This window comes from Leptodactylus fuscus, chromosome 4 (genome assembly GCF_031893055.1).
Source record: "Leptodactylus fuscus isolate aLepFus1 chromosome 4, aLepFus1.hap2, whole genome shotgun sequence".
Classification (NCBI taxonomy): domain Eukaryota; kingdom Metazoa; phylum Chordata; class Amphibia; order Anura; family Leptodactylidae; genus Leptodactylus; species Leptodactylus fuscus.
This window is the reverse complement of record NC_134268.1, coordinates 61,709,171-61,729,922: the sequence shown is the minus strand read 5'-3', so window position 1 is coordinate 61,729,922 and position 20,752 is coordinate 61,709,171. Positions and strand designations below refer to the sequence as shown.

Below are 20,752 nucleotides of genomic sequence, written 5' to 3'. Positions count from 1 at the left end.
ATTCTCTCTTCCAACATTAACATGTCCATGTAAAGAGGATCTCTGTAAATGTCTAAGTAAATAACTGTCTGACCATTCGAGTTCATCTGTTCTTTTTAACTTTGCATCGCCCATTCCCGCAATTCCTCCAGGATATTTATATACAGACAATTGAACAGAACCAGTTAAAGAGGATCTTTCATGTTCTCTGTTACAGGGCATATTATATATTATTACTAAGCAGTGGCACTGGTATCTCCAGTTGCAGAGATACCAGTACCATTAGCTTTGCTTACTTATATCCTCGTACTGTCAGGAGCTGGTCTTCCAGTTCAGCATCAGTGCTGTGCAGTAGGATTGCTGTCCTTCACAGTACAAAGCTGCAAGTGTAAAACCGAAAGGCACTAATATGTCTGGAACCAGGAACCTACAGACGAAACTGCAAAAGGTTCTGAGTTCAGCGCACAGCTTTGTTATGATTAGTAATATGTCCTGTCTTATAAGACATGAATAAGTCCTATTTAAGGTCGTGTTCCTCCACTGTCTGACATTGTACAATTACTGCTCACAGTAATACACTGTGTAGGGTCACAACATTTGTCAAAGGGAATGGCAATACCCAATTGTCAATTTTTTCTCAAATTTCTAGGAGCAATAATAGGAATGGAACAATTCTCAAAAACTATATTAGTAATGCAGACAAGTCGGGTTTATGGGTGAGGAGTGACAGTATCTTTTAATTACCAAAAAACCCTTGTTTGTGTTCAGTTTACTGTTCTACTTAAAGAGGACCTTTCATCAGATTGAGCACAGGCAGTTTTATATACTGCTGGAAAGCTGACAGTGCGCTGAATTCAGCGCACTTTCGGCTTTCCCGATCTGTGCTCTGGGTAAAGCGCTATCGGTCCCGGTACCGTAGCGCTTTACAGTCAGAAGGGCGTTTCTGACAGTTAGCCAGGGACGCCCTTCTGCCCAGCAGCGCCTATCGCGCTGCACAGTGTGAGCGGGGAGGAACGCCTCCCTCCCTCTGCTCACACAGCTCGTCCATAGACGAGTATTATCAGGAGAGGGAGGGGGGAGTTACTCCCCGCTCCACTGTACAGCGCAATAGGCGCTGCTGGGCAGAAGGGCGTCCCTGGCTAACTGTCAGAAACGCCCTTCTGACTGTAAAGCGCTACAGTACCGGGACCGATAGTGCTTTACCCAGGGCACAGATCGGGAAAGCCGACAGTGCGCTGAATTCAGCGTACTGTCAGCTTTCCAGCAGTATATAAAACTGCATGTGCCCGATCTGATGAAAGGTCCTCTTTAAATTAGGTCATTTTAGTTGTAATAAGAGTAGCAGATGAACATATAACCAGCTGCAACTGGTACATAGTGACACAAAGACTGATATAAAAATTTTAACAATAAGGGCGGGTTCACACCTGCGCCCAGTCTCCACTTTACAGGTTTCTGTCTTCTGCCCGAGAAACTGGACAGGAGACGGAAACCGGCTGTCAGTTTTCAAACCCATTCGCTTGAATGGGTTTGAAAAGTGTCCACCCATGAGCGTCTTCTACCTCTCCGTGGCGAAACCATTTTTTTTAACCAGACACAAAGTCGGACATGCAGGACTTTGTGTCCGGTTAAAAAAAACCAAAAAAACGGTTTAGCTGCGGAGACCAGAACACGCTCACGGGCGGACACTGACTGCCGGGTTTCTGTCTCCTGTCCAGTTTCTCGGGCAGAAGACAGAAACCCACAAAGCGGAGACTGGGCGCATTTTTGTAAATTGCAAATTGTACTGAAGAAGTGATAGAAATTACCTGTATCTGTTAATTTGCTTTTATTAGCAAGTTCACCATAAAATTTATTGAAAATTTCAGAGATTTTAAATTCTTCAATTTTGTAGGACTTCTTTAGGAGCTGTAATAACTGAAATTACATATAAAAAAAAATATTTTTAAATATTCTCACTAATCAAATGTAAATTTACCAAGTAAGAGGTGTTTTGTAGGCGCTGTAGGTAAATCAGCAGAAAATGGAAAAAAAATATACAATGTACCTTGCAGTTTTCAAATTCCATTTAAAGATTGTTGGCTCAGTTAATAATTCCCCCAAAAATAAAGTAATAATTCTCGTGTGCATCCTGATAGCAACTGTGTATACGCTTTGTAACTCCAGTTTAATTTTAGCATATCTTCCTTTCTTAGCTAGAGTCATATTCATTCCTGTACAAACATTTTCTTAGTGAAGACCCAAGAGCAGATATTGCAAGGATGAAACAGACCCAGTTTCTGTGCCTTTGTAAGGGTATGCCCACAAGTACCGATTTTCCACAGTGGGCATGCTTACATGACAATAACGGATTTAACATACAAACTACTACAGATTTTTCTCCACAGTGTGTAAATTAGATTTCTCATCCACATTCATGGTATCATTAAAGCGCAACTAAACTTTCCGCCAATTTTTGATTTTCTGGTAGTATTTGAGTCAATAATACACTTTTTAATAAACTTTATTAACAAATTTCTGCAAAGTCCTGCATTTCTTTATTCTTTTCCCTTGTTTTTGTATTGAGATCTATCCCTGAAGGGAGGTTCAGTCCAAACTGTTATTTCATGGACATTATAAAATGCACAATCTTGCATTTGGAGTCACATGAAGGGATATTCCCTCTATACAGCAGTGCTATCTGCATTACTTCCAGAGATATCACTAATTGAAAACACAGTCGGCATTGGGATATTTATTTCATGTATATTATGCAACTAATCTAGATATGTTCTAATCAGACAGGAGGAGTAGATAAGTTGTGAATTATCCTTTATTGTTAGTGGTGGATGTAATGATGGGTCACTATTGGTGTGTGATCTTCTATAGTGATCCTGTCTGTCTTGTTTGTGATGTAAATGAGGTCACTGCTGCAATGGAAACCCAACAGAATTAGTAAGTGTAAGGCTCCTACTAGGATTTAGTGGACAGAGTGAACATTTCAGGATATTGTAGTTTTGGTTCTTTTTTATTATAAATATAGAATATAGATAATGACATGAAAATTTTAAAATAAAATCATCAAAAATTCTTAAAAAATGTGTTTCTTTTTAAAAACCTGGTTTAAAAAGTAAGCCACTTTTGGTGACACATTCCCTAGTTAACAGAACTATGCAATTCAAAAGACACTGTATCTGGAGATAAAAAAAATGACACCCTTAAGGCAAGTTTCACATCTACGTTCAGGTTTCTGTTCGGGGAGTCTGTTTGCAGACCCCCTGAATGGAAACTTAATCCAGACAAAAAAGCTGTTACCTTAGGAAACCCGCAGAACCCATAGACTATAATGAGGTCCATGGGGTTTCTACTCGGTTTACAAAAAAAAAAATGTGGAGAGAAAAGTGCTGCTGACAGTGCTTTTCTCTCCGCATTTTTCATGTGGAGAGGGGAATGGAATCCCTGAACGCAGATGTGAACCAGGCCAAAATCTAATTTTGTACAAAGCCTTTAAACTGACATACCGGTAAGTATTTTGTAGGATAACATTATGTGATCCCCTTTGATAAAAATGTATTTAGTGATTTATTTAATTTTGTAATAATTGTTTAAAAAACATACACCTAGCATAAAAGCAACATTTTGGAAATCTAGCCACATTCTCAGTACTTGGTAACAGATGGCATACATTCTGGCATACTTCTAAATCACTCTTAGTTACCTTAATCAGAAGATCTAATGCGGCTACTTTACATTTTGCATATTTTTCTTTTGTGTATACAATGACACATATTTTCTGAGGGAAAAAACAAAACAAAATGAATTTAAAAAAAGTAGAGAACAAACAAATGCTCCATTTATAAACAGAGACCTCCATAAATCGCATGATCCTTTGTACCAGAACAGCCTCTGATGTCCCTCACTGGCTTATATTGGGTCAGGTTCTATGGATGAGTTTTTCATTTTGATTGGAAAAATACAGATCCATATAATATGACAGAACATCTTTAAATTTAGCACACTGACATTAATAGAGTAATCTAAGAATACGCACCTACTAAGCTTGGCATATTAGTTTAAAAAGTATGAAACACTATGACATAACAACTTACCTTGATTTCTAGGGCATATGGTTGTGAATTCTGGTCTATTTTCTCAAGAAAAGTGCACAGGAATTTTAAAGCTTCTTCTCTACAGTCTCGATACTGAATAGAAATCACATTAGAAAAACATTATTATAGGTGTGTGCACATACACGGCACTTATAGCCTGTATAGGTACACATCCTCAAATGAAAATAAGTTATTTTCACACTAACTCATAGGGAATTTTTATTAAGTTGAAAAATAATTTGTGGCATATTTCATTTACATGTCTTATAGTGGAGGAATTCTCCATTTGACACATAGTTACGCTGGGTTCACACCAGTGTCTGGACTCCGTTCTCAGGTTTCCGTCTTCTGCATGCACATTCGGACTATAAGACGCACCCTCATTTTCCCCAAAAAATTTTTGGGGAAAAAGTGTGTCTTATAGTCCGACAAATACGGTACTTTTGTACCAACAGCAGCATACAAATAACTTACCTCTTCATTGCTGAGGGATTTGTGGATAAATAACAGCAGGCCATATTCCTTTGAAAAGACCAAGGATGTGTTCAAAGCTTTGAGGGGAAAAAAAAAAAAGAAGTTTACAAGTGGGTAGAAATAAATACTGATGTACAGTCATATTACTAGTAACTGAAAGCTTGGTATGGATTCTACAAGAAAATTCAGTACAACGTAAGTGTCTATGGCTTTCACAAACAGAAGAACAATTCTGCAGCAGATTTGGTCAGTTTTTTCTGCAGATTTCACTTACTACCATGAAAATCAATATTTCACAGCTGTTTAGGCAGTGTATGAAAACAGCTGTATACAGTGCCTAAAACTTCAGACACTGGATGACACAACCACTAGAGGGCCTTCACAGTACCAGGCACAACTGGAGCCCAGACAACCACATGATGGCAAATGTCTATTCTGTAAAGTTCTGATTACAAGTAGTAAATATTTGTGGGGTATTTATTAAGACTGCCAATCTGTATGCCAGTCTTAATAATGACCCAGCAGGCATGAGATGTGCATGAAATATTAAGACTGTATTACAGCCACAAATTCCCCAAAACTACTGGACAGGATCAAACAAGTTTGTTTTGGTCATCCACTTTTGATCTATAAAACCTTACATGGATAAACAGAACAGTACTTAAGGCTCTCAGCACATCACCGTTTTTTATGACTAGCACGCTGAGCTATTCATTCCTGTAGTCCCATACACATACAGTACCTATGTAGCGAAGGCCAAACTATTCAGGTTGGCTGGAGTTTTTTTGGCTTTCAACAGAATCTTTGCATTGCAAACGCTGACAACTGTAGTCAAATAGACAATGACTGACATGCTGTGGGTCCAAAACCTGCAGCACAAGACACTTTGTGCTGTGGGTTTTTCCCTGCAGGGTGATGATGGGTTTTGTTTAAATCTCATTGCTCTACACATTGCAGAGGGTTAGGCCCGGTTCACATCTGCGTTCAGTATTCTGTTCTGGGAGTGTGCTTGGGGACCCCCCGAACAGAATTCTGAACATATTAAAAAATGGTTAGCTATGAAAGCACACGGACTCCATACACTATAATGGGGTCCGTGTATTTACCGCGCAATGTCCGCACGAATCAGAAACATTAAAGTGCTGCTTGCACTTACCGACCGCAGATGTGAACCAGGCCTTAGCAGTTGGCAATTTCTCAGTGGCCAATCTGCTGCGAGAATGTGACACATGCCTTAAAATGGTTGTCATAATTCAATATTACTTTTTAAAAAATGCTCCTGTATCTAGATATTGCTATTATACAAATGTTATAGAGCTCCCTGATGTTCTTTTCCCTCTACCCGTTATGTGTCCAGTGCCTGAGGTCCCAGACGTTCATCAGACAAGTCTTGAGCAATTATCTGTTATTGTGTAGGCCGCCAGTGACAATCCAATACGCAGAAGTGGCCCATTCTCAACTAGCACTGGACACTTTAGTGTGAATTGACACATGATCTATATGAGGTGGATTTGCACTGGTAAAATCTGCAGTATATTACGGAACAAGGAAAGATGATGCAAATATTCACTGTGGATTTCACTACATTCACTGTAGCAGTGGTGAAATCTGAGGTGAAGCCACAGCTAACTCCGCATGTAATACATGAAGATTTTTGGGGGGAGGTTTGCAATAGATTTGAGGTGTAAAAATGTAATTTGTATGTAGATTTATCCTACTATGGATTTTTTATTCTTTAAACAGACACTCAAAATAACAGCAAGATGAATTTTTCAAGATCCGTAAGGACCTGTGGGTGGTTTAGTGTCCCAAACATTCAAGAGGGAGAGGGCAACCGGAGGAGGAAAATATATACTGAGCAAAAGTTTTAGACGTGTGGGAAAATGCTGTAAAGGAAGAAAGCTTCAAAGACAAAAATGTCAATAGTCTGATGTGAACACCCTTTGACTTCAGAACATCAATTGTTCTCGGTGCACTTGCAGACAATTTTTTGGGAAAACTAGGCAGGTAGGTTGTTTAAAAAAAAAAGGGACTAGGGAGCATCACAGATTAGTGTAGGTAGGTTTCCCAAATCCTTCTGCCTCTTCATGTAATCCCAATCTTTATTATGTTGAGATCAGAGCTCAGTGGGGGACATTTCATCCCTCCCAGGACTCCTCCTCCAATGGGCAGTCACACAAAATATTGATTTAAATTTTTATTTTTTCCATTCCCCTTGTAATTCCATGCCCGGTGTAAAGTGCTATCGGTCCCGGGACCGTAGCGCTTTAGTGTCAGAAGGGCGTTTCTGATTGTTAGCCAGGAATGTCCTTCTGCCTCGCGGCGCCTATCGCGCTGTACTCTGAGACCGGGGAGGAACTCCCCCCTCCCTCTGCTCACACAGCTCGTCCATAGACGAGTATTATCAGGAGAGGGAGGTTCCTCCCCGCTCCACAGCACAGCGCGATAGGCGCCGCGAGGCAGAACGGCGACCCTGGCTAATTGTCAGAAACGCCCTTCTGACACTAAAGCGCTACGGTCCCGGGACCGATAGCGCTTTACACCGGGCATGGATCGGGAAAGCCGACAGTGCGCTGAATTCAGTGCACTGTCAGCTTTCCAGCAGTATATAAAACTGCATGTGCCCGACCTGATGAAAGGTCCTCTTTAAATCATCCCACAGGAAAAGTTATCGGTATGTGATCTACTGGGGGGTCTGACACCTGGACCCCACACAATTAATCTGCTCTAGCAGCCTCCGAGTACTGGAAGAAGCTAGTAGATGGGCAGTGTGTGCTTCACCAATCCTATATAAGTAATAGCAGTGGTGCTACAGTCCATCGGGACACCTCTATACAGTGGACAAGACTGCTCCATGGCTACTATTACTAGAAAAGGAGAGGTGCTACGGTATATGCACTGCCCGTCCACTAGCAGTTTCCGGCACCCAGAGCAAATCTTTTGTGCGGAGTCGAGGTATCAGAACCCAACAGATTACATACTGATATCCTGTGGATAGGTCGTCAGTATGAAAACTCATTTTGGAGCCAGATAACCCCTTAAATATTTTTTAATAATCTATTGGAAAAATGTAATATCCAGACTACGGCTATAAGTGGACTATGGCTGTGTCACATATCACGTGGTCTAAGATTGCTGAGAAGCCTTGCCTTATCACAGGTAATGAAAGTGAATTGTGGTCACAAATGGGGCACAAAAAAATCCATTGTTTGGATTTTTTGGCACCAATCCTGCCATGGTAACTATTAGGGCCTGTTCACACGGGCACAGAGGAGGCGGATAGTGGCGCAAAATCCACGTCATAATGGTGGTCTACGGAGACTGATAGCGTTCGTTTTTCCGCTAGCGTTTTTTGCGGCTAGCGGAAAAAACAATCGACATGACCTTTCTTAAGGCAGATTCCACCTCAGGAAGTCAATAGAAGTGAATGGGAGGCAAAAACTGCATTGCGGTTTTTTTGCCAAAAACTGCAACCAAAAGCCATGACGCGTTTTTTTTTATGGTCCATTCACTGTCTGGGAGGGAAAAACCGCCTGGCGTTTTCTGAAGTGGTTTTTATCAAAAATTACGCCACACGGTATTCACATGTGAAATAAGCCTTAGCGGGGGATGCTACACGGTGATCTTTGGTTGTACAACACTTATCCCATATTCTGTGTATTAGATGATATAGATCACTTAGAGGGAGAGTCCAGCAGTGACTACACCAGGGCTCTCTAGCTGCTGTGACTACAACTCCCATCATTCCCTCTCCTGCCCCCTGTAGTCCGGCCATGCTGGGACTTGTCTGTACTACACAACAGCCTCAGTGTCCGCTACTGTTACTCTATCACATTCAGTATCACGTATATAATAAATAATAATGCGCTCCGGTATGGCACACACCCAGTACACTGCTCCCCGGGGCTAAGATCACACACTCCTCGCCCAGGCTGCGTAAGAGGCCGAGAGAAGCCTCACAAGAGCCGGGATCCCCGCTGGCCAGCAGGCGGTGGAGTTCGTGCAGACTGACAAAGATCCCGCCAGCTGATTCAAGGGGCGCTCCGTCTCCTCCATCGGAACTGGCAGCACCGGCATCTATAGACGACATGTCTGCATAGACAATCTGGCCGTGTTGCCAATACAAGTCGGAAGTCCCGGGGAGGGACTGTACCATTACGGAAATGAAGAAGACATCACATTACTCTGTCACAAAGACGCAAGTGACACGATACTGGTTGTTCATATTTACAGACACGTATTACAAGACCATTTCCTATAGCCTGTTAGCGTTTAGTCATAAAAATCACACAGTTTTAATCGTTTAACTTCTATCCCCGCCCAATGGGGTGGAACATTCCTTCCAGTCAGTGTTGGACATGAAAATTCCCGCGAAAACGGTCACGTGACGTTCCGATTGGCGCGAATTCTTCAGGCGGGAGAAGAAGCTGCTGCCGAACAACAACGTGAGAGACCTGTCTCGTCTTCTAGCGCCACCGACTGATCTGGTGAGTGTCCGGGCCACGGTACAGAGGGTGGGAGTTATTAGCGCCTCTGTGGAGAAGTCTTCTTAGGGGAGTACTACAAATCCCAGACGTATCATGAGCTATTCACTCCTATAGCTATAGTTTATAGTTCTGTCCAGTCAGATCCGCTGAGTTTTCCATATAGTTATGAGGCAATGACTGCTCTGTAGTCGGGGTATATATATATATATATATATATATATATATATATATATATATATATATAAAGCCGGGCTACATAGACCAATGATAGAATTTTTGTATTTCCATTATATAATTTCTTCACCTTATCCCGACAGAAATATGTGAAAATAACCTAATATTGTATAATAGATACTTTACACTATGACAAGATGTAGCAATTTTAACAGTAAAATTGCAAAAAAAATAATCCACCCTCTTTTATGTGATGTAGTCTGCACTGGGATTAGGACTCTATACTGAGCTACTTGTGAAAATGGAGCATGCTGGGAGTTGTAGTTTCAGGACAGCAGGTCTCTGGTGTATAGCATGATTTTCTGGTGCTTTGTTTTGTAAGATTGTACCGTAAGATGTTACGTTTTAGAAGATTCTGTGGCGAAAACAGTGGAATTGAATTTACCCACATAAGAATCTAAAAATTAGTACTGTATAGTCTTCTATAGTTATGTGTAATCTGAGTCATGTGACCTGTTTCAAGATGGATGTAGCGGAGAATTTCAGAGTATATATCAATCTAGCAGAGAGGGAGCAGGGACACAGCCTGATAAAGCAGAAAGAGACATTTTACACAGTTTATTATAACAACCTGTACTGTTCAGTTATGCAAAGCTTGTTCATTTTTGACTGTGAGATTTGTTTTCCTGATTTTTGTTTTGCTTTCTTCAGCACCATGTCTTCCCCAGCATCTACACCAAGCCGCAGAAGGAACAAACGCGGACGCGGTAGTAATCCTCCAACTCGTAAGTAATGACTCACTTTGGGATGTGCAGTTCAGTTCTCTATGGTTTGAAAAACCTAGTATCTTAAATATAAAATATAAGCATGGCACCCAATGGTTGTCAACCTGTGGGCCACAACCCCTTTGGGAGGTTGAACCAACCTTTCACAAGACCATTGGAAAATGCATATTTACGATGATCTTCGGAACCAAAACACCACTCCTTTATCCATCTCCAGGCAGATCCAGGTGGCGTTGGGTGAGCAAACTAGGCAATTGCGGTAGCACCTAAAATAATTTTATGGTTGGATGTCACCACAACATGTACTGTATAAAAGGTCATGGCGTTGGCACAGTTGAGAACTACTGCCCTAATCCAATCCTGTTCCCAGGATTGTGTCTCAATCCTTAGCTTAGTAAAAAAATAAAATTGACACTCAAAGGTAAGTAGGAATGGCTGAACCATTCTTATTTGTATTTGAGTGCTAGATTTTTTTCTACTATGCTTAGTGTGTTAGACACAGTGGGAAAGATTGTTCTGTATTTTGGGGTATGTTCTGGCTCTTAGTGATTCTTCACGGCTTATTGCCTATTATTACATCAATGAAAGGGAACATTTACTTGGCAGAGCCTGCTGCTGATTTTTGGGTGGATTTCAACTTATACTTTGCTTCTCCATTGGAAAGGAAGCTTGTCCACCATTCTAAACTGCAGACCGCTGCAAAATGACATGTTGTTTTTTTCTGATGTGTTGTATTGTCATGTGAATACAGTGGTCCCTTGACTTTCACGGGGGATACGTTCCAAGACCGCCCACGAAAGTCAAATTTCCGCGAAGTGGAGATGCGGTGTTTAATCTCATGTTAGGGGATGTCCTGCAATACTCTTCATATCCAAAATAGTCTACGTACAGTACAGTATATTAAATGATATGGGTACTCACCATTGAAGAAGATACACAAAACTTTTCTGATATTAATGAGCGGCCACGGGAAAACCCGTGGTGTTCAAAAAAAAACAAAAAACGGAGTATTCTTCCATTAATATTAAAACCCGTGGTATAGCCCTTCCGCGAAGGTCGGACCCGCGAACATCAAGGGACCACTGTATTCCCTTACAATCTACAGCTGTTTGCTCAAGCATTAAAGGGGTATTCCAGTTAAAAAAAAAAAAAAAAATTAACTTCATTTTGCACCCTAGTTCCAACCAGGGCACCTGGTCTTACAGCAAGCTCCACTCCATTCGTTTGACTTGGGACCACTGGAAATAGAGCAAGCATTTGGCTATCTCTGCTGGTCCCCATTGAAATGTATGGAGTGGCTCGCAGTGTATGATCAGTCACTCTGGTGGAGCTGGGGTGGGGGAGACTTGCCAATCAAAAATGTATCCCCTATCCTTTGGATGAAGGTAACTTGCTTTAACTGGAATACCCTTTAACCCCTATTGTCTCTTCATGCCTAGGCTTGTGTGTGTGATATGTTTAGATAAATGGTTAGGTTGTCTTAGGTTTGAGCCATGATACATAAGTAAGGACATGGCTTGTGAAGTATAATCCAGTGCTGAGTACAATTTTTACTTTTGTGCTTTGATCTAGCTCGCAGTGAGGAAGTTCACTCTCCTCCATCCCATAGACGAAGGACTGAGGACTCGACATCAATAAGTGAACTTTTGCCCATGCCAACTTCACCATCTGGTGATCTCCAGAGTCCTGGACAAGAGCTGCTTTTCTCAAGCCCAGCACCGTCACGAGTTTCAAGTGTGTATAGGTTTCTTTGCAGTTTCCTTAATTACTTGTAAAACCTATGATTTATTCATGATGAATGACATCTTTACATTTCATTACAGTTGTTCAGAGTGAACTTGACTTGAGCTCACCTTTAACATATGGAACACCAAGTTCTAGAGTGGAGGGGACTCCGAGGAGCGGTATCCGGGGAACTCCTGCTAGGCAAAGGCCTGATTTAGGGTCGGCTCGCAAACTCAAGCAGGTGGATTTGCAGTCAGACCAGGTGGGTCTATCACCATGTTGTAACATTGAAGACGCTATACATTATCTTTCTCTACAATAAGTATTTTTCTCCCTTCTACCTGCAGCCTGCTGCAGAGGAACTGGTTACAAGTGATCAGTCCATGGAACAAAAACTGGTGATCTGGGGTACCGATGTCAATGTAATTACATGTAGGGAGAAATTCCAGGTGAGTAAATATTGTAAAGACCTTTTCTTTCCTTACAGCATTTACCTTGTTACCAGAGTTTTGATGCCACCATGTGGTCTACTTGTGGACACCAGCTTTTATTGGTTGAATTGCATAAGGCTGATCTGCTGGTGTAATGGCAACTTGCCTATGTGTTTCTCTAAAAGAAAAGACAACTAAAGGGGTTTGTTTTGGGGAAAATCTTAATCCATTTCCCTGCTGAAGCCAACTGTGCCTGAATTTTTTTTTTTTTTTAAATATCAATTCCACTAGAGAAGAAGGACTCGGGTCCAACCAATGGTAAGCCTGTGCCTGAATTAATAGGCCTCTTAATTTAGATGCACTCCTGTGTGTCAGAATGGAAATCTACATCAGTCAGGACCCGGTGTAGATTGCCTATATATTTCTCTACACTTGTCTGAATTGAGTAAATTTGTTAGGCTGAGCTACTTTTGCAAAAGAGTGACTTTTGGATTTTTGCTGCAAAAAAGAGGCCCGATTTCTCATTTATGGCAGTTCTCTCACATAGAGAGAATAATCTTCCCTTCCCCCTAGCTCATTTTTCTGAGAATTTTTTTCCTAAATCCTGGGGTGTTTTGGCAAGGAAGAGAATTGTGCTTTAAATGAGCTCTGTCTTGAAGTGATATGCAGTTTTTGTTTGTTTTTGTTTTTGCCCCTGAAGTATTTTCACTGGAGTTTTATTTTTCTGTAGCGTTTTATCCAGCGCTTTATTGATCCATCTGCCAAAGAGGAGGAAAATGTTGGCTTGGATTTGAATGAACCTATTTACATGCAGCGTCTTGAAGAGGTGAGCTGAAAATGTGATATTTCTGTTTGCATTTATTTTGGTATTAACTTTTTAAGTTCTTTTAAAGGTGTTCTGTCATTACAGACAGACACGTACAGGATAAGGGGATAAGTGTCAGATTGCCAAAGTCCCACTGCGGGCTCCACAGCATTCAGAATAGGGATCGAAATTCCCCTTTCATCCTTCATGTGACTACCACTGCGCATGACTGACCAGCGCTGCATTCACTTCTATGGGGCTTGTGAGATTGTGTTCCTGGAATCCCCATATAAGTGAATGGCAAAATGGATGACTGTAATGACAAAAGTACTGTATGGGTACATCCATATGGGATATATTTTCCACATTTTGTGTGAAAACTGTGTAGAATTTACAGCAATGTTAATGCAGATGAGATTTTAACAAATTATTTCACTGCTAATGTTACCCTTTACAATGCATTATGTGAAATATGCAACAAGACCCCAACAGTTGCACTGCAGCTTGCCAACAAAAGGGAATTCATAAAGTCAAGCCCTTGAAGTTTATAGTACAGTTCTATTTTAACCACTAACAACCCTCTGCCTTTTTCTTTTTTTGTCTTATAGATCAATGTGGTTGGAGACCCATTCTTAAATGTTGATTGTGACCATCTGAGGACTTTTGACCAAGATCTGTATAGACAACTGGTTTGCTACCCACAGGTAATCCTGCATTAATACTTTGTTACAGGTTGGTGTAGATTTCAGTACAGGTGGGCAACTTTTCTGAGGGTGCACCTGAGTTATGAGGACGCTTGCACCACCTCATAAATAGGTTGCTCCTTCCAAAGCTAAGGAATGGCCAGTATTCATAAATCCGCACCAAATATGTCATAATATTGGAGGTAGTATTCCAGTAACAGGTTATCACTCAACCACTTGTTGAGTGAATACTGATAGATTAGTGGAAGTCCTAGTGGACTGTGGAGTTGGCGCGTCCCTCTCTTCTGCAGTGATGGCTAACCATTTTTGCTTCGGTTTTCAAAAAAATGTCTTGTATCTAATTAAATTGTATTGATCTATTTGTCTCTAGGAAGTTATTCCGACCTTTGATATGGCTGTTAACCAACTGTTCTTTGAGCGTTTCCCTGATTCTATCTTGGAGCATCAGATTCAAGTCAGACCCTACAATGCCTTAAGGACTAGAAATATGAGGAGTTTGAACCCTGAAGGTAATAGTTGTTCCATCAAATGTACAGCTTTATTTGGGGGTGAATGCCAGACAAAAACCCTCAATCTGTAAAACATTGTACCTAGATTTTTTGCAGTTCTTGTTGCAAAGATACTGTGTGTAGTCTGTCAGGTCTAAAGTCTTCCAAACTGACAGTACACCACCAGTGGAATTTCTTCTTCATTGGTTTAAAGTTTCCTTAGGTTGGTCGTTGTATTAAATTTACGTGCAGACATTTGTCTAAAAAAATCTGGGTCAAGGTATAATCTTTACTCTGTTACTTTAACATGTTTTCTATACCCTTTTTATTTCACTCTATCCCCCGACTTTGTTTATATGTCAATTTAAAGAATTTTAAAAGGAAGGGTTTCTCTATCAAAACTTGTTTTTCAGACATTGATCAATTAATCACAATTGGAGGAATGGTCATCAGGACTTCACAGATTATCCCAGAAATGCAAGAAGCTTTCTTTAAGTGTCAAGTGTGCGCCTTCAGTACAAGAGTGGAGATTGACAGGGGCCGCATTGCAGAGCCGGCAGTCTGCAAGCATTGTAACACCACACACAGCATGGCACTGATTCACAATCGCTCCATGTTTTCAGATAAACAAATGGTATGTAGTCGAATGATGTCTGTAACTTATTACTGTATTATGTAAAATTTATAAAATACTCTTTAAGTAATCAGAGGTAGAACAGCGGTGACTATTGTCTTATAGTCTGCGGAAAAAGTTTTCCATGCAAAAATGCAATTGGAAATGTAGCTGCATATTACAGTAGATGCTACGTGGATGACACTTTTGACAGAAATTGACACTGTTAGGCTGGTCTTACACGACCGTATTGAATGTACGGTCCGCAGGTTGCTGATCGGCAACATAGACTCCACAGACGTCCGTGTCCTGCCGCACTCGCCCATAGAGTTCTATGGGCGAGTCCGTTCAGTGCCGCAGTTCATGGCCATTACGGACATTTCCTATAAATTGCAGACCACGGTTGCGGCCCGGCCACACCACAGATAAAATATCCGGTGGTGTAAGATGCCACATTGAATATAATGTGTCCGCAATTGAAAACCCTCAATTACGGACTTACATTACGGCCGTGTAAGACCAGCCTTTAATCTGCAGCATGTCATAATCTACGTATAAAATATGCAGACCTTGTCATTAATTCATTGTATAATCTCTAATGGATTTTAAAATCATATGTGGAAATGCCCAAATTCCAGTATAACTGTTACTGTTCATTCATGAAAATTTTAACAGCAAAATCTTAACAGTTTAAGTGTATGAAAGGCAAATCTTTATTCAAATTAAAATACAGCCAGTCCATGTTATGTTCGACTGTTGTTTTTCAATTTTATTTTATTTATTTTTTTTTGACACTTTTGTATTTTTTATATTTTTAGATAAAACTTCAAGAGGCTCCTGAAGACATGCCGGCTGGTCAGACTCCCCACACTATAATTTTATATGCGCATAATGATTTGGTAGATAAAGTACAGCCTGGAGATAGGGTCAATGTGACAGGTGTGTACTGAGGATTTGTGTGTGTGATACAGAAACTTTTTTTTTTTTTTCTCAATTGACAACTACAGGTTGTCTATGCACTGGAAAAATTTAAAAAAAATAAATGGTATGTAAATGGTCTAACCATCTTATCACATACATTTATCATAGTTGTATTATACGTAGATTTGAATGTATTGATTTAATAAATTCTCATGGATATTGGGGCATCTATTAAAAATCTATTGACTCTGAAGCATTAGAATAGTTTTGGTTTTCTTGGCTACAATGTACTCAAAATTTAAACTTAAATTTTTTTTTTTTGTAGGTATATACAGAGCTGTTCCCATTCGTGTAAATCCTAAAGTAAGAAATGTCAAGTCTGTGTATAAGACACATATTGATGTCATCCATTATCGTAAGACTGACTCCAAGCGTCTACATGGAATTGATGAGGAGACTGAGCAGAAGATGTTCACTGAGGAACGTATACAGATGTTGAAGGAGCTGGCTGCTAAGCCTGACATCTATGAAAGGCTTGCAGCTGCTCTGGCACCTAGTATTTATGAGCATGAAGATATCAAAAAGGTGTGTGTATTTCTAAGGAAAATCTGCATAATGTCTTTATTGCTGCACTAAGAGATCTAACAAAGTATTGGAAGTTGTCAAGGATTTTTTTTAATTTTTTTTTTAAAGTGGTAATAAAAATTCATTGCTTACCTGTTTAAAGAGCATCTACCACCCTCAAAATGTCTTCTAAACCGCTTATATGCTGTTATTGGGGCTGTTGGTGATATAGTGAACATTCCTTATGTCAAAGTATAAAATTGGTCCTCCAGCTGGTATAGCCACGTCATGGGTACTCCAAATGGCTCATTTGCCTCTGGATTAAAAGTTGATTCCTCAACCCGCTCTGCACTATGAGATGACTTTGGTATCTGTAAACACAATTGACTTAGTGACACTGTCTTCTCACTTTAAATCCTATTGCTACAAGCACAAACCTCAAATATCTCTATCCCCGAATAGCCATATATTAAGATAGACACTGTAGCAATTAAAGTTAATACATTTATCGTCCATTTATATACTGTTCTGCTTTTAACACAAATATGTCTTCACAGGGTATTTTGCTGCAGCTGTTTGGTGGCACACGCAAGGATTTCAGTCATACAGGAAGGGGAAAGTTCAGAGCTGAAGTTAATATTCTTCTGTGTGGTGATCCTGGTACAAGTAAATCTCAACTTCTACAATACGTCTATAACCTTGTGCCTAGAGGCCAGTATACTTCTGGGAAAGGCTCCAGTGCTGTAGGTTTAACAGCCTATGTGATGAAGGACCCGGAGACAAGGCAATTGGTTCTCCAAACAGGAGCTTTGGTGCTAAGTGACAACGGCATTTGTTGCATTGATGAGTTTGATAAAATGAATGAGAGCACTAGATCTGTACTTCATGAAGTCATGGAACAACAGACCCTATCAATTGCTAAGGTACGTGAACACACTGATACAGCCTAAAGGCATTTTATTAAGTGAAATATTATGTTTTTTGAAAAAAAAAATGTTTCATGCACTCGAGGTTAAAGGCTTCCATAAAATGCATTGTAGTTTGGCCTATTAGACTATTGATGTCAGTGTCACTCTTTGAGCTTTCTCTTTCATTCCCCACTCTTTAGGCTGGAATCATCTGTCAGCTAAATGCTCGGACATCTGTTCTGGCTGCTGCAAACCCTGTTGAGTCTCAGTGGAATCCTAAGAAAACCACAATTGAGAACATACAACTTCCCCATACGCTTTTATCCAGGTAGATTGGCTTAGTATTCACTGACTGCATGAGATTATCCGAAAACTAAATTTCAATGGAGGTTAATTTTAGCTGTTTCTTCATAGATTTGACCTCATATTCTTGATGTTGGATCCACAAGATGAAACCTATGATCGGCGCCTGGCTCACCATCTTGTGGCTTTATACTATCAGAGTGAAGAGCAGTTAAATGAGGAGCAACTTGATATGGCAGTATTAAAAGATTATATTGCGTATGCGCGCACATACGTCCACCCCCGACTAAGTGAAGAGGCTAGCCAAGCGCTCATTGAGGTAATGTTATGAATAATTTTAATGGACAATGCAATTGCTAAAGCAGATGCATCTACAGAATACTACTGAATCTCACTTCTCAGTGTTTAGCGCTTGCTCCAAATATGAGTGTTTGCAATGCAGAGGCTTTATACTACTTGGCAACTAGTCCATCTACTCATGTTCTTCAGGCAGTTATCACATAATGGTGACTTTACGAAGCCTTCTCTGCTTTGGTTGTTCCTAGATCTGTTTAGAACAGGAGGGGTAAATGTGCTTTTTTAAAGGTTGTTCATTTTTGTATTAAAGGCTTATGTAGACATGAGAAAAATTGGCAGTGGTCGTGGAATGGTATCTGCTTATCCAAGGCAGTTGGAGTCTCTGATTCGTCTCTCTGAAGCTCATGCCAAAGTACGCTTTTCAAGTAAAGTAGAAACAATTGATGTAGAAGAAGCCAAACGCCTTCATCGTGAAGCTTTAAAACAGTCTGCCACAGATCCAAGAACCGGAATTGTAGATATCTCTATTCTTACTACAGGTAAAGACAATTTGGGGAAACTTTGCTTAAAGGGATCATCCAGCTTTTTAAAATTGACCCATCCATAGGAGAGAACATCAGTCCTTGATTGGGGCTCTGACTCCAGGACTCCTCGGATCGGATGTTTTACCCATGCCGGCACAAGCTGCAGTGCTCACTGGCTACCATGAACATTGTAGTACCCATAGCTGCTATTATAAGTATAGGAATTGAGCTCTGCAGCTTCTGCCAGTATGGGAAAACTGCTGATCTGAGGGATCTGGCTATTGGAATCCTCCTGATCCAAAAATAATGTCTTATCGTATATCATTGAATAGCTGGATAACCCCTTTAAAGGCTTGTAAAAGAATGTGTGACTCACGCGCAAACACCCCTACGGCTTCCCCAGTTTTGTATATGGTAATGACAGAAAAATGCTACAAGTCCATTTAGTGCACAGGTGGGACAGAACTGATGCGTCAACCCAGTCTAATGCATTCAAAGTTTGCTTAAAGTGTGTGTGTGTGTGTGTGTGTGTGTGTGTGTACTCAACATAATTCCCATCCACCATAGGTTTTCAGGTTGTCCATTACTAAAGTCTGTAGCAAACCTCTCCATCTGACACATGGAAGCATAGCATTTAGGAATATGAAACCATCTAATTGGCTTGCTTGTCTTGCCTATATTTTCTAGGAATGAGTGCCACAGCTCGCAAACGCAAGGAGGAACTGGCTCAGGCCCTGAAGAAACTGATCCAGTCTAAAGGCAAAACGCCAGCAATGAAATACCAGCAGCTGTTTGAGGATCTTCGAGGGCAGTCTGATGCAGTAAGTTCACACTTCCATCTCTTCAACTTTACTCTAATGTTTAATAGTAATTTACATTGGTGAATCTCAAGCTTCATATTGATCACCCCTTTCCTTCTCCAAAACACACAATCAAATCTTTTGCTTACTGAATTTATAGATTATTATGAATTAATTTGTTCTTGTCTTAACAAATTGTATTCTTGGACATAAACTATTGTTACCAAGACTGGTCCAAATGTATAAATGTAAATATAATCCTGCACACAACCGTGTTTACACAAGTATAAGGTTATTCCTATAGTAGGATCCAAACATCTCGTATAAAGAAGAGGACTGCAAAAGTTGTTGTCTTGCTGAATGTTGTAACATGTGGATCATGATTTATTCAGATGACTTTGTTCTTGTGGTAGTCTTTACTTTTGAAACTTGTTATTTTTGGTCATTATGGAAACCTGTGAGTGAGAAACTGTGTATATTTGAGAGCCTATTAGAGATGAGCGGCGACTATTTGAAACTCCCATTCCGAATAGCACGCACCCGTAAGAATGAATGGAAGCAGCCAGCGCGCAGATTTTGCTGGCGGCTGGCTGCTTAACCCCCTGCGTGTCGGCCGCTTCCATTCATTCTTTTGGGTGCTTGCTAATCGAAACGGGAGTTTCGAAAAGTCGCCGCTCATCTCTAGAGCCTATATGACTGAAATAATGTTTTTGAGAGGCATAGTTTTAAAAGCTTTATTTTTATTTTGCAGGCAATTACAAAGGACATGTTCGATGAAGCTTTGCATGCATTGGCTGATGAAGACTATTTAACTGTGACTGGAAAGACTGTCCGCTTGTTGTAAAATGAGTGTCAGCGTTACGGTTTGCTGCTGTTCATTCTCGCTGAAGAATCCATACTAGCATTTTGATACTCTTAGGGGTTACTACTTGCAAGTGTCTTGGGTTTATATCTGTGTACATATTTTGCGCCTCTTATGGATCTGTTGATTCATAACCTGCACAATAACCAGTGGTTTGCCATAGTTCATATTGTGTAACTGTTTTAGGCTACTAAGCAGAGCACTGGTGTAAGATTACAGGCTAGCTGTATTTTCTGACATGCTACATTCTTGTAGATGCTAAAAAAAAATAATAATAATTCTAAATGTTTCTTATTGCCTGCAATAAATAAACTTTTTCCATTCTATTTGCATAGTGTGCTTTTTGCAGCTCTTCAATAAAAACTGCTGCTGTGTATGGGCCAATAGAAATTGATGGGTCCGTAATTGTAGATAAAAACTAGTGTCGTGTGCATGGAGTCTTAGGAAGTGTAAATGTACCAGATTTATCACAGTGGCTGCTGTTGGATGATAAATCTGATATATTATACAGTCTGTTCTAATGTCTGATGGTAAGCTGGGCCCTCAGTCACATTGTGTGAATTACCGTATTTTTCGGACTATAAGACGCACTTTTTTTCCCCAAAATTTTGGGGGAAAAGAAGGGTGCGTCTTATAGTCTGAATGTGCCTGGCCTGGCACCCGCCGTAATAGAGAGGCGGATGCCGGGGAGGGATAGACGCCGGGGCCTGAGACATCGCTACGATCCTCTGCCCTGCCTGAAGCCATCAGCGGGAGGAGTGATGCTATTCCGCTCCTCCGTCCCCCCGCCGCTGGCTTCAGGCAGGGCAGAGGATCGTAG

General features: G+C 40.6%; 2 protein-coding genes across 2 annotated transcripts in view; one reads left to right on the top strand and one right to left on the bottom strand.

Moving 5' to 3' along the window:
• Positions 1–8,654, bottom strand: part of PRKDC (protein kinase, DNA-activated, catalytic subunit) — a 130,176-nt gene extending 121,522 nt beyond the window's left edge. The window contains exons 1-5 of the mRNA XM_075270572.1: positions 8,427–8,654; positions 4,542–4,618; positions 4,068–4,160; positions 3,677–3,751; positions 1,788–1,896 (exon numbers count right to left, since the gene is read on the bottom strand). Coding sequence (XP_075126673.1) covers positions 1,788–1,896; positions 3,677–3,751; positions 4,068–4,160; positions 4,542–4,618; positions 8,427–8,631 — 559 coding nt within the window. The 5' untranslated portion in view covers positions 8,632–8,654. The remainder of the gene's footprint in view (positions 1–1,787; positions 1,897–3,676; positions 3,752–4,067; positions 4,161–4,541; positions 4,619–8,426) is intronic.
• A 270-nt stretch (positions 8,655–8,924) lies between these two features.
• MCM4 (minichromosome maintenance complex component 4) lies at positions 8,925–20,196 on the top strand. Its single transcript, XM_075270493.1, has 17 exons — positions 8,925–9,028; positions 9,914–9,987; positions 11,560–11,721; positions 11,811–11,974; positions 12,060–12,161; positions 12,874–12,969; positions 13,557–13,652; positions 14,023–14,161; positions 14,554–14,774; positions 15,572–15,692; positions 16,000–16,259; positions 16,796–17,161; positions 17,347–17,474; positions 17,561–17,768; positions 18,057–18,285; positions 18,958–19,091; positions 19,822–20,196. Exons 2-17 carry the CDS (start codon positions 9,918–9,920, stop codon positions 19,912–19,914), a joined length of 2,589 nt encoding a protein of 862 aa, XP_075126594.1. The 5' UTR covers positions 8,925–9,028; positions 9,914–9,917; the 3' UTR covers positions 19,915–20,196.
• Positions 20,197–20,752: the final 556 nt, after the last annotated feature.

Coding starts and splice junctions, on each gene's coding strand:
- MCM4 (XM_075270493.1), top strand. CDS start 9,918: ATGTCTTCCCCAGCATCTACACCAAGCCGCAGAAGGAACAAACGCGGA. Junction 13,653..14,022: donor AACTGGTTTGCTACCCACAG/GTAATCCTGCAT, acceptor ATTTGTCTCTAG/GAAGTTATTCCGACCTTTGA. Junction 14,775..15,571: donor TGTTTTCAGATAAACAAATG/GTATGTAGTCGA, acceptor TTATATTTTTAG/ATAAAACTTCAAGAGGCTCC.